This window comes from Hippichthys cyanospilos, chromosome 10 (assembly GCF_059441005.1).
Source record: "Hippichthys cyanospilos isolate Australia breed blue-spotted pipefish chromosome 10, RoL_Hcya_1.0, whole genome shotgun sequence".
Lineage (NCBI taxonomy): Eukaryota > Metazoa > Chordata > Actinopteri > Syngnathiformes > Syngnathidae > Hippichthys > Hippichthys cyanospilos.
Window position 1 is genome coordinate 2,529,762 of NC_142378.1, and position 12,739 is coordinate 2,542,500.

At 42.2% G+C, this 12,739-nt stretch overlaps 4 protein-coding genes across 9 annotated transcripts in view; all 4 read left to right on the forward strand.

Annotated features, from left to right (window-relative positions):
• The first annotated feature begins 1,706 nt into the window (after positions 1 to 1,706).
• LOC148416595 (odorant receptor 131-2-like) lies at positions 1,707 to 3,452 on the forward strand. The gene has a single exon (XM_088426185.1). It carries the CDS (start codon positions 2,195 to 2,197, stop codon positions 3,149 to 3,151), a length of 957 nt encoding a protein of 318 aa, XP_088282311.1. The 5' UTR covers positions 1,707 to 2,194; the 3' UTR covers positions 3,152 to 3,452.
• A 927-nt stretch (positions 3,453 to 4,379) lies between these two features.
• LOC148416596 (melanoregulin) lies at positions 4,380 to 6,408 on the forward strand. Its single transcript, XM_088425822.1, has 6 exons — positions 4,380 to 4,394; positions 4,511 to 4,590; positions 4,651 to 4,852; positions 5,733 to 5,823; positions 5,934 to 6,100; positions 6,261 to 6,408. The coding sequence occupies exons 1-6, from the start codon at positions 4,380 to 4,382 to the stop codon at positions 6,339 to 6,341; spliced, it is 636 nt and encodes a 211-aa protein (XP_088281948.1). The 3' UTR covers positions 6,342 to 6,408.
• A 237-nt stretch (positions 6,409 to 6,645) lies between these two features.
• LOC148416597 (gap junction gamma-1 protein-like) lies at positions 6,646 to 11,022 on the forward strand. Of its 4 annotated transcripts, none has more exons than XM_088426184.1 (5): positions 6,646 to 6,716; positions 7,673 to 7,967; positions 8,035 to 8,236; positions 8,465 to 9,049; positions 10,016 to 11,022. In XM_088426184.1, the coding sequence occupies exons 2-5, from the start codon at positions 7,728 to 7,730 to the stop codon at positions 10,027 to 10,029; spliced, it is 1,041 nt and encodes a 346-aa protein (XP_088282310.1). In that variant the 5' UTR covers positions 6,646 to 6,716; positions 7,673 to 7,727; the 3' UTR covers positions 10,030 to 11,022. The 4 variants fall into 4 exon arrangements, with proteins under 4 accessions (XP_088282310.1, XP_088282309.1, XP_088282307.1 ...); XM_088426183.1 differs by lacking the exon at positions 6,646 to 6,716 and adding an exon at positions 7,099 to 7,138; XM_088426181.1 differs by lacking the exon at positions 6,646 to 6,716 and adding an exon at positions 7,145 to 7,190.
• Positions 11,023 to 12,471: 1,449 nt separating this feature from the next.
• The window catches only part of herc2 (HECT and RLD domain containing E3 ubiquitin protein ligase 2), a 56,168-nt gene continuing 55,900 nt past the window's right edge, over positions 12,472 to 12,739 (forward strand). For all 3 annotated transcript variants that reach the window (XM_088425136.1, XM_088425138.1, XM_088425137.1), the window contains exon 1: positions 12,472 to 12,528. The gene's annotated coding sequence lies outside the window, so the exon portion shown is untranslated. The remainder of the gene's footprint in view (positions 12,529 to 12,739) is intronic.

Here is a 12,739-nt window from a genome sequence, read left to right on the forward strand (position 1 = left end):
GAACGTCACATATTACATATCACATCCGACAAAAAAAAGTCCATATCTTCTACCAGGGATTCCACTTTACTCATAAACTAAAAGTTGTTGAAAAACTCCTTATTAAAGGGGTAGTGTGTAAGATTTAGACCGTTTTCACTACGGCCAGCAGGAGGTGCTGCAGGTGCTGCATTTACCATTTTTCGTAGCTATAACAAACATGGCCGCCTCCGGAGACGTGCCACCCCTCGTAATATAATTTCATGATAACTAAACCCATGATTATATCTAAAACATACTGTTAGTCACTAAGAACACATTCATTTGCAAGTTTTTAAAATTTACAATCACTTAAGTTGACAATTTAGGACTTATGTCCCCGCAGACGTGCACATGCAATACTCACAGTACTCATTAATCAAGTCAACGTTTGGTGAAAACACTTTGAATAATTAATGCAGCAAAATGAATCTTCGGGGACTATATCGAAAACAAGCTTGTCAGTTACTTATATGCCAGAAGAGAGCAAAAAGCCCAAGAGCTTAATTAAGAAAAGTCTGAAAAATAAACAATGATGTCATGGACACAAAGTGTAGTGGAAAGTTTATTTCTCCATCAGAAGCACTTCGAATATTATAGAATATACAAGTATCATATCCGATGACTACAAAGGTCTTTGGTCACCTTCAAGTCATCTTTGTCTTGTTCTGGTCACCGTTTCAGCCTGTCTCGATCTTGATCCGGTTGCCGTCTCTCTTGGTCTTTGCTAGTCTCAGTGTTTACCCTCAAAAGTCTGAGTAACTTTGTCTCAGTCTCGCCTTGGACTTTGTTTGGTCTCGGCCTCAATCTTGGTCTCAGGCGTTGTCGATCTTCTCACAGTCACTCAGCTTGTCTCTGTCTTGTTCTTGTCACCGACGTAGACTCGATCTTGGTCTAAGGCCTTCTCAGTTTTCTCTCAGTCACTCAGCTTGTGTCTTTTTTTGTCCTTGTCATCATCTCAGCCTTGGTTTTCTTAGAGCCTCAGCTTGTCTCGTCTCGTCTTGGATTTTGTCTGGCTCGGTTTTGGCTTGTCTCGGTCTTGGTCGTTTCTTAATCTTGCCCGTGTTTCTCTCAGCTTGTCTAAGTCTTGTTCTTGTCTCAGTCTCCTCCTGTCTTGATCCAGTTGCAGTGTCAGGTTGTCTCAGTCTTGCCTCGGTCCCTTTCGACTTGTCTTTGTCTTGTCCTTGTCGCGGTTTGTCTCAATGGCCAACTGTTTACAGTCTCAGATTGTCTCGTCTTTGCCTTGGTTTGTCTCGGACTTTACTCCTAAAAATCTTGTTCCGCCCTCAGCTCGTCTTTGCTTGCTCTAGTCTCAATCTTTCACTTTCTTGCTTCTGTCTCTCTCAGCGTGTCTCCGTCTTGTTCTTGTCACAGTCTTAGCCTGTTTTGCTCTTGGTCTGGGTACGGTCTCAATGTCTCTCTTGTCCCAATGTCAATCTGGTCACCATCTCAGATTATATGGTTTCATCTTCTTTCAGTCTTTAGTCCCAAACTTCTTAACTTTGTTACGCCCTCAGATTCTTGGTCTTGTCTTAAACTTTGTCTTGTCTCTGTTAGCTCGTGTCTGGCTTGTTGTTCTATCTGTCTCAGCCTGTCTCAGTCTCGCGAGACAGATCTCGCTCGTCTGATCTCGGTCTTTGTCCTGGTACTGTCTCAACTTGTCTCACCTCGATCTCCATCAACCTGCGTCTTGGTCTTGTTCCCATCACGCTTTCAGCCTATCTTGGTCTTGTCTAGTTAGAGTTTAAGACTGTCCTGTCTTGGTCTTGGTCTTGGTCTTGCCTTACTCTTTGTAAATTCTCGTTTGGCCAAGTCTTAGTCTTGGATCGTGTGATTTTGAGCACAAGTGTAGTTTGATAGTCTGAGCTACCCAAATCCAACCCTGACACATTTTGGCACTTTTCTAGTCATTTGTGTGAAAAACGTTCTTCTTCTAATTGTTTTCTTTAGAATAATTTTGTGCCTGTCAGTTGACTTCCTGTGCCAAACTCATTTTTTGGGTGATGCTCACAAAGGCGGGGGCATGGCTGGAGTTGCTGTCGCATGGTGACCTGATGTGTCAACACGGGGAACGCAAACGTATAAAGCGTGCCGCCGCGCACTTGCGCTTGCGGCGCGAGTCAGCACTCGCAGCTTTACTTCATTCGTTATTTTCCGGGGCCCGTCTTCCACATCCATGCAAGCTCGGTCGCTGGCCAACGCGACGGCCAAGCTGAGCATCGTGGAGAGAGTGACGGCCGCCACCTGGACCACCGCCTTCTGCTTGATATTCCTCTTCGTCAACGGGGTCATGTTGTTCACCTTGAGGAGTAAATGCGTTTTCCGCGAGACGCCGCGCTACATCCTGCTGTATAACCTTCTGCTCGCCGATACGCTGCAGCTGACCGTCAGCCAGCTGATGTACCTGCTGACGGCCGGCCGCATCACCCTCACGTACCCCGCCTGCGGCATGCTCGTCCTGCTCACCAGTCTCGTCAGTCGGATCTCGCCCCTGGCGCTGGTGGCGATGTCCCTGGAGCGATACGTGGCCGTGTGCCGCCCTCTCAGACACGCCTCCGTCGTCACCGTCAGGAACACGGCGTGGGCCCTGCTCGCCGTGTGGCTCTTTTGCTTTCTGAATATTCTCATTCACGGCCTTCTATTGTTGACGTTTCCCTTCGAGCGGCTGAAGAGTCTGCAAATGACGCAGCTGTGCAGCTACCGTACCATGTTCCTGGCGCCGCTTTCCGAAATGTACTACAAGATTTACACGTATTTCCTGTTCGTCTCGGCGAGCTTGACTATCGTTTTCAGCTACGTCGCCGTGGTGGTGTCGGCCAGATCGGCCGCCACGGATAAAGACTCGGCCCGGAAAGCCCGGAACACGTTGCTGCTGCACATGGTGCAGCTCTTCCTCAGCCTCTTGTCGGTCTTCTTCTCTACCATGATGTCATTTGTCTCCGTGTTCTTGAGCGAGAAACACTTCATACAAGTTCAGACTATTCTCTTTGTGTGCTTTTTTCTCCTGCCCAGATGTCTGAGCTCGCTCATCTATGGGCTGAGGGATCGGAGCCTCAGAGTGGAGCTCGTCTATATTCTTTGCTGTCACCTCAAACTGTCGGTCGCTCATGGTAAAGCTGCTATTGTGTCTTGAGAAGGTCTTTTTTTCCCCTCAGCTGCCTCCTTCTTTAACCGTGCCTTCATGTCATTTGCGTACATACTGTACAGTACTAACAAAACGTGCATGTTCAAGTCTATTGTGATGTTTGTACCTGAAAATGTGTAAGAATGACTTAAGGTGGAAAAAAGAGGTTCTCCTGTGCGACTGAATTTTGTCAGGAGGTGCAAGATGGCTTTTTGTATTAAAAAAAATCACTTGTTTTCAAAATTATGTGCACTCATATTCTTCATATTACTCATGAATATGTTTTTTAGGATATGCCTCGTAACACACTGTGAGCCAGCTTATTCATTTGAGTTCACAATCATGGACTTTTGTCCTCCGAGTACCCTGCTTCTCATATTTGACAGGAACTACAGGCGCATTAAGACAATGACATTTTATTTTTCTGAGATGTCAAAAGTACTCGTGCTAAATTACATTTACTAACATGCAAAAAAAACAACTGGTAAGACTTGGTGCACAACTATAAATGTGCTTAAAATCAACCAAGCTTCAGTAAGAAAAAAAAATGCAAAAGCTCCATCAGTATAGAAGCAACAACATACTTTGTACACAAGATTACAATTAGATTCCTTACCTGAGCAATCGGGAAAATGGCGCCCCCTGAGATGGCTAAAAACAGGTGGATTTCGTTGTTTGAGTCATATTCCCCAAACACAATATTCATCACAATGTTGTGTGGTGGCATAGAACATATTCATTTGGTAAAATAAATGTTTTGGACTTGGCTAGCCCTTTAACTGCGTATTCAAATGTACTTATGTATAGTAAAGATACATTCATTTACTTTATTTACCATTGTGCTGTATTTCGACCATTTTTGGGTCATACATATGACAATAAATCTCTTGATAAACACACATAGTGTAATAGCTATGTGGTCGTTCCTAGTCTGGGTGAAATTTCAGCTCCCCAGTGTCTTTCAGTGTTTTCCCTTTGTGATGAAATGCATTTGATGTAAACCTCAAACAAAATCTCAAGTTACTGTATCAAAGTCATGCTTTTATTGATTATTTAAAAGGAGACTGCACATTTTTGACGAATAAATCACAAATAAGCCGGCTTTCACTTTTCCGGTTCCAGATCTAGAACGTATTGGAAAATTTACAAAAAATTCTTCGGGAATTCCGTCGGTGATTCCGGCTGACTATGTTGTTGTCCGCCGTCTTCGCTCACGCGGATGAACCCTAATGGCCAGATGACTCTCATTCCGGTCAGGAGTACAGGGGCAAGGGGGGCTGGCCTTGAGTTTGGACACTGTCCTTATTGACACGCATTTGAGTTGGAAACATTGTCAGCTACTAAGGAACTGTGAGAAGAAGCCTCCAGAAAATAGGTGCCAACCTGACTCTGTGCTGCTGTCATTTCTATCTGAAATACAAACGAGACAAGAAAAAAGCATTTTTGCGGTAAGGCGCCGGTGAATCTCGAGTCAAAATCCTTTCTTTTAACGCAAACTCTCTTTGCAGCGCACGCACGACAAAACCTTCCAAGACACCAGAGCGACTGTCCAGCCAGTCCAGCGACGGCGACGAAGACGAGGAGATTGAAAAGTTGGAGACCGGGCCCCCCGTGACAAATAAACGCGCTTCCTCACTTAGCAGAAGGGAATCGGACCGAGAGCTGCGGGCTTTCATCAGCATGAGGAATCAAGTTGACAAGGCCACAGAAGTAAGATACTTCCAGTTGCTCGTTCTTTTATTAGAGGAAGGAAAATGGAAGATAAAACCAAATTCTATTGGATCACATCGTTGTTTTGACATTAATGATATTTTTAAAGATCCTAAATTCATGCCAGAATTTTGTGCTTCACTGGGTTGTCTTTCCACATGTACATTTGTAAAAAGAATCGGTGTCAAACATACGGCCCGCGGGCCATTCTGGCCCCCAAATGGGTTTAATCCGGTCCGCGAGATGATTTTGTGAAATATGAATGACAAACATTTTTTCTATGAATAATAGTAATGTTCATATTTGATCATTGATAGTGATGTTGTAAAAAAAGTCACAATAAATGCAGTGGATAACACTGATCTGTCCTTCAGCACATTTTGTAAAATCAGATGACACATGCAGTCCTAAAACCCGCCGAGACAAAACAAATGCATCTAAAATCCACCAAGGAATTTAGCAGAGCCAGCACTAGTACGCCTCGTAATATAACAGAACATTGCGTTAACAAAATTATCGCTCTACAAAACACACTGTGCTGAACGAGCAGTTGCACGTGACGGACAACTTTCAAGTTCAGCGTAAAAGGATGACGGGAACATATTAAACTATTAAGTCATGTTCCTTTTGGATAACTAGGTCAATTGTCTGTCTGGCCAAGGAAATATAAATAAACTAAATAAAATGTTCTAATTAACTTTAGTTTTTTGAAGTGAGAGGAGGAGCTTCTATTACAAGCTTTGTTTAATAGGAAAGTGTTTTTTTTTTTTTTTTTTATCCATCAGCCAAAAAAATGTAGAACAATCTTTGAATACAATACGCCTAATTCTGAACATTGTTGCAGTGTTTTGAAGCAATTTGCATCATGTGTTTGTCTAAGGAATGGGAACAGCTAAATTATGATATCCATACGCTACGCTATGCCAAACGAGAAGTGAGAGAACGATGGAAGAAAATCCTGTTGAAATTAGGTGAGTTTTTTTTTTGTGTTTTAATTCTACAGTAGGATTTCTCCTTCCCACAATCCAAGTTTTATATTTCTTACAAACAATATCTACAGTATGTCTCCATCTCCTTACAGGCTATCAGTCTGAGGCGGATGCCTTGTTGTACGTCAACAAGCAAAGTTACTCCAATCGGGACCAGCAGGCTCTCACCAGAGCTAGCGAACTCTTGACCCAGTTGTTGGAACACACGTCTCTTTTTCCCGCAGGAACAGGACATCGGAGCAGATACCTCTATGTCATGGTACATATTCACGCACAAGCTTCTAGTTGAGATTTTTCCTCCATCGCTAACTTAATAAAAGAGCGGCTAACTAAAGGGTCAGTATATTGAATTACATGCTTAACGCGGTTGATTGTAAGGAGTTATTTTGGCGTGTCTTTCTTTTGCACGGCTTGTTCAGGACCGCCTGGTGTCTCTGGACAGCGCTGAAGACTTTGTCAGGTTGGCTGTGGAAAGATATCCAAAGAGACAAGATGGCTGAAACGGAATATAGAACTCATGTATGCAATGTCTTGCTGTTTAGAAATGTAATACACATGACATCAGTTCAGTTTTGTATTCAGGTAGGTTTTCTTTTTGACAGCAACACATCTGATAGCCTGAATATAAATCCAACTATGCACAGTTACATTGTGCAGATAATGTGACGGATGGGACTCATTTTGAATCAAATACTGTTGTGAACTAGCACCAATGTGCACAATTTACAGTGTTACTTGGCTTTGTTGCACAATATATTGTCTCCCGCCCCCCATTCAGTTTGTTGTCATAGAACAGTATTTAAAAGAAAATGTAAGCATTTGGACAAATGCATTCAAAACAATTGGGAGATCATTATGTCTTTCCCTAACTTTCTGTGAGTAGTGCATTACAATGTACATGTACTTTGCATTATTGAGATGATGGAAAAATGTGAAATTTTCTTTACTACGGTGAGTTTTTAATTTTAGCCTACGAAGGAAACCGTAGCTATATCGTAGCATGTAGCTAATTGCTAGCATATCACTAACGTAGCGATATCGTAGCATGTGGGTAGTTGCTAAGCTAGCACTATTGCATTTAAGCTAGTTCGGGTGAGCTTTGAACTAAGTCGCCTCTTTCAGAAAAATATGACATTTCTTTTTAGAACATAATAAAACGCCTTTATGTGTCTAATAACCGTGTTTGTGCATTGTTTAGCGAGTCGCATTTTTTTTAATTTAAACATTCTCGGTGACCGCCGTTGACGAATGGACCAATTGTGAATGACTGCCTGGTGACGTCATCAATACTTCGACGGTAAGTGCCGCACTTAAACGTTTACACAACTTGGTTTATTCGTGAACAAGAGGTAAGTATTAACGGCGTTTTATGATTTATATTGAGAGTAAATAATAATTGCTCTGCCGAGCGAATTGGCATATAATTTTCAAGTTTCTGACGCATTTTTCTTGCTACCTACATTGTAAATACTCTGCATTGCCGCCATTTGTTACAACGTGCAGAGGAATTGCGCTAGCTACATATCAAAACGTCATTAAAAATGATTAATCGAATTTTGGAATGGTTAGCTTTCTGTCAAATGAATTAGTCTACCATATACCAAAGCGTTATGAACTAACCTAAAGTTTATAATAGTTTTCCTTGTAGTGACGCACACCTCTGGATACGGCAGCAGCCGCCATGTTGGAAAATTACTAACCAACGAATTAGTTTCGAATATTAATAACAATTATGGTGTTACGTGAATAGCCAAGTATTTTGCATTTATGCTTTACCATAAAAATATCAAATCCTGTTTTGAAGACATAAGCGAATCCATTTCCATTACAGGTGACCTATCAGAATTGACTAACTAATCCAGGTGGATTTGTGTCCCCTCGCCATCATGAGTTGGAGTTTCCTGACGGGTCTACTGGATGAGATCTCAAACCACTCGACCTTCGTGGGCAAGATCTGGCTGACTCTCCTCATCATCTTCCGCATTGTCCTGACAGCGGTCGGCGGCGAGACCATCTACTCCGACGAGCAGAGCAAATTCGTCTGCAACACGCTGCAGCCGGGCTGCGAGAACGTGTGCTACAACGCCTTTGCGCCGCTCTCGCATGTCCGCTTCTGGATCTTTCAGGTCCGTCTTGAAGCACATCGCTAGCTAGCATCAAGCAAGCGAATACATTGAAGTATGTCTGTTGCAGATTATTATGATCGCTACTCCAAGTATTATGTACCTGGGATTCGCCATGCACAAGATCGCTCGCGTGGAAAACTCGGGCAACCCCCGCTTATGCAAGAAGAACAAGGTACCCGTTAGCCGCCGTGGAGCAGGTCGGGACCACGTGGACAACGATGTGGAAGACCCATTGGTTGTAAAGATGGAACAGGAGAAGGCAGAAAAAAGTAGGTGGTTATCATCAATCTGTTTTTAAGGAATAATTTACAAAAACAGTTTACGATTACAGTGATTTGGTAACTATTTTTTCGTGAGAGTCATTTGTCTTTGAGGTGACAAAAAAGCAGATACGTGTATAAAGGTAGTAGGACTATTTCAATCGTTTTACCTTTGTAGTGGCGTCGTCATCTAGGGAAGTTGAAAGAAGCGATTGGAGATGTTTTTCACTTTTCAAGGATCACAAGAGAAGAAGCATGACGGGCGGCGGAGGATCATCCAAGACGGCCTGATGAAAGCCTACGTGTGCCAGATCCTTTTCCGCGTCGCCTTCGAAGCGGGCTTCCTTTGCGGCCAGTACTTCCTGTACGGCTTTGAGGTGGTCCCCGTGTACGAGTGCGCTCACCCGCCGTGCCCGCACACCGTCAACTGCTACGTTTCTCGGCCCACCGAGAAGACCGTCTTCCTGCTGGCCACGTACGTGGTGTCCCTCCTCTCCTTGCTCCTCACCGTCCTCGAAATTCTCTACTTGGTCGTCGGAAGCATCTGCGACGCCATCCGCCGGCGAGCCCGACTCCGATTGGCGGCGTCCTCCGAAACTCCTCCCCCCGGGTATCACACGGTTGTGGAAAAAGGAGCAAAAGGGCAGCGGAGGATCTCGCCCAAAGGGGACGTCGGCATGGAGAGTTTGGCCAAAGATGATCTGGAGCGATTAGGCGAGCACTTGAGCCTGGTGCAGAAGCATGTGGATCTAGCCTACAAACTGGACGGTTTAAACCACACGGTGGCGCAGTCGAAAACCAAGTGGGGAGACGACCAAAAAGGTATTTGGGGACCACATCGTTGTAATGTGTTGAACCTTTGTGCGGTATCTTGTCATTTCATCTTTACCTCAAAGGTATTTCACATCAAAAGCAAAGCATCGGAAAAAGACAATAGGGAGCTGAAATTTCACCCGGATAGCGACAACATGTCAAAGTTCAACATGGCACGACAACTTAGTTTTCACCTTAGCAGGAGTGGGCCATCCTTTGACTAAAATACTGACAGAATGATGTGGAAGAAAGCGTCCCAAAAGTGGTCAAACTACCAACACATTGACCTTAACATCAAAGGCATGACACATTAAAGCGAATGCGTTGAAAGAAGACACTAGGGAGCTGAAATTTTGACCGACAACTTAGTTTTCACACAAGCAGGAGCGTGCCATCCCATGGCTACAATAATCCTAGAATGATGTGGAAGAAAGTGTCTCAAAAGTGGTCAAACTTCCAACACGTTGACCTTTACATTGAAGCTATTTTTAGTTAAAGGGAAATCATTGAAAGAAGACGCTAGGGAGCTGAAATTTCACCCAATAACTTAATTTTTTACACTAGCAAGAGTGTGCCAACGCTTGGCTGAAATACTACCAGAATGATGTGGGAGAAAATGACCCAAAAATGGTCAACCTACCAATCGTTTGATCTTTACCTCAAATGGATTTCACATCAAATGAAAAGCATTGAAATAAGACACCAGGGAGCTGAAACTTCACCCAGTTACTGACAACATGTCAAAGTTTAACATAGCACGACAACTTAGTTTTCCACATCCCTTGGCTAAAATACTGCCAGAATGATGTGAAAGAAAATCCCCAAATGATCAAAACGACTGCAAAAGGATTCCTTCTCAAAAAGTGTCAAAAAGTCCGTTTTTTTGTGTAAACCTCAAAATGATCAAAATATCAATTGTTACGTTCTTTTCTACGGAATAGTCCATTTTTTTTCTTTTGTCTCTTTTTTTTCCAGATACATATGTCTAAACGGGATTCCTGGCTCAAACGTCTCTTGTTCTTCCTAAAGCCTTCGTTACGTTGAAAGACACGGAAAGAAGATCAATTCGTACAAGTGGAGGAATGTTATTTTCAGGTTTATGGATCTTTTCAGGTCATCTTCAACCAACGGTTTTTTCACCTCACTTGCATGTTTTATTTGGCCCTGAAATCCTGGTGTATTTCCGCCACCTGGGCTAAGGTTCAGCGTTGTTTATTCAAAGTTTGCGCCAAAATAAGGAAATGCTTGGAATTATTATTCTCAAACGCCAATCTTAACTCATTCAATCCCAAAGACGTGGTTTTTTTTTTGTTTTTTTACCAAGCTAAAGGAAGGTCTAAAAATGGCTGGTAGTAAATTAGTACTTTACTCAATTTAGTACTTCAGTACCTAAAGTAAATACTTTAGGTCATTAGATACTAAAGTAATCGCTGACTGCAGGCGATCAATTATTAAAGTGATCGATTACTTTATGTGCTTAAGTGCTCGTCAGTTATTTTAGTACATTAAAACCTAAAGTGATTACTTTTTGTACCTTAGTACAGAAACAAATCAATAACACTCGAGAAACTGATTACTTCTGAATTTTACTTTATGTACTACAGTGGTCATTAATGATGTATTCGATTACCTAGAGTAATCGATTACATGCGTAATGAAATCATTTAGTATCAGCTGTTTTTAGACCCTTCTTTAGCCAAGCACTTCAAAAATATGATGAAAAATATGAATATGTACATGAGAGTGAACGTGTCTGGATGTAAACGTAAAACTTTTTCCAGTTTCCAGTTCATCTTCTAGGTTCTTTTAAGAAATTCGCAATTGCCTGTCTTGAAAAGATGGTGCTCACTCAAATGTTGTAACATTTCATCCTCTGTTTTGTTTTTTAAATTGACAGAATATTCCAAACAATACGACTGCATACAATTATGTTTTTGTATCATTTGCAGATATTTTTTCTTGAGAGCAATTCTATTTGTATTTTTTTTACTTGTGGTCTACAAGGTTTCAAAATAAACTCACAAAATTAAAGTTTAAATGACTAAAAAGACAGATTTATTTCATAAATATTGATCAAAAATATAGTTAGACACGCCCATATTTTGGTCCCCAAAAAATCCAGAAGGTCTAAAAATGATGATAATTTCTGTTGACGTTCATGTACACAAATTAAACTCAAAATACACCCAGTGGCGTGACTATGACAGTGGGGGCCGTGTTGTAGGCCAGGAAATTCCTTATTTGACCTACAGCCACTTAATGACATGGAAAAATGCACATTTGAACATAAACACGCACGTCGGACAAGACGATTCTTTGTGTTGGTGAAAGCGGGACAATAAACAGTACTGTGAACCTCCACTTGGTCACATTTTTATTTTTCTGAGGAACTCAATTACTAATAATCTCACATATTGACAAAAATGTAGAAAATACGAAAACGGACATGAATAGGTGAGTTATATTTTTTTAAATAAATAGTTGTTAGTTAGTATCCACGAAAAAAAAAAATAAAGCTCAAACTCGGGTGAGGGGGGTCTGTTTTTATGCTGGACGTGGAACCTTTTTATTTATAAATATATATATGTATTTTTTATAAGTATGACGTTTGTAGTGCGGGCGCGTGTTTTTGTCACTGCACATCATTACACAACACTGCAATGCACTTTCCATATCTGAACGCTAGGTGTCAGTAAACTCACAAGGAAGTGTGCCGCTCCGCCGCACCGCATCTTTCAAGTACGAAACACTAAGATTAAAAAAAAAGACAAATTAGATCTCGGTTTTATGAATCTATATGAGGTATTTGCCTAGTCAAGCTTGTCCTTTATTTTTTTAATGTTTTGGTGAATTATCATTTGTTCAATCTCATTCTCGCGAGCCTAATAATCAGCACAAATGTCGAGCCATTGATGATACAGGAAATAACAGCTATTGCTATGGCAACGGTTGGCTTCGATACGTCACTCACTTTCGAGTCTGACAGCGTTTCGATGGTAAGTTTGCTTTCCCCAAACTACACAAGAGCGCTGGGCTGCAGGATCAGGATATTAAATATTGCGCATGCACAATTTACTGCTCTTAGTAATAAAATAACTGAAAAAAAATTACATTAATTACATAAAAGTAATAAGTTTCTTTTGCCACCTGCCACAATTCTATTTAACCGTTCGTAACCTCGAACCGTCGTACGTCCGCACCAATCCTCAACCTTCCGCGCTTAAGTCCCGCCTTAAATTTAGAAGAAACGCTTGTTTTGTTGACCGTAATGCGTCAATCGGGCGGGGCGATGTTTCGAAGCGAGCCATCGTGGCGTCATCCAGTCCCGCCCCCCACCAAACGGCCCCGGAAGTCAACACAAACAAACGCAATATAGCGCCCGCCCACTCTATGTCTCCACGCCTTGCGCCCCTGTCGGCGAGCTGTCAATCAATCCAAATAATGCAGTGCAGTAGCTAAAGAGAGGACGACAAAGGCGTCAGCGTCAGGTAATTAAAAACTCTTTCTCGGGAACAACGCAGACGAATAATATTCGAATTCCTCCAAAATCGTTTCGCCCGACAGGGTGTCGTTTTTTTCGGAGGTGTGTTCCAACCCGGGCTAGGATGACGACAGCTGGATTAGCATAGCTAGCTGTTGCTAACGTAGAATTCCCATTGCGGTAGGCTACTTAGCATTAGCCGCAGGGCTAAAGAGGCT

Bases quoted from the DNA above. Each gene is read 5' to 3' on its own strand.
- LOC148416595 (XM_088426185.1), top strand. From the start codon at position 2,195: ATGCAAGCTCGGTCGCTGGCCAACGCGACGGCCAAGCTGAGCATCGTG.
- LOC148416596 (XM_088425822.1), top strand. The intron at 4,853-5,732 runs GTAAGATACTTC...TGTTTGTCTAAG, and splicing joins AAGTTGACAAGGCCACAGAA to GAATGGGAACAGCTAAATTA. The intron at 6,101-6,260 runs GTACATATTCAC...CGGCTTGTTCAG, and splicing joins GCAGATACCTCTATGTCATG to GACCGCCTGGTGTCTCTGGA.
- LOC148416597 (XM_088426184.1), top strand. From the start codon at position 7,728: ATGAGTTGGAGTTTCCTGACGGGTCTACTGGATGAGATCTCAAACCAC. The intron at 7,968-8,034 runs GTCCGTCTTGAA...TGTCTGTTGCAG, and splicing joins TCCGCTTCTGGATCTTTCAG to ATTATTATGATCGCTACTCC. The intron at 8,237-8,464 runs GTAGGTGGTTAT...TCACTTTTCAAG, and splicing joins ACAGGAGAAGGCAGAAAAAA to GATCACAAGAGAAGAAGCAT.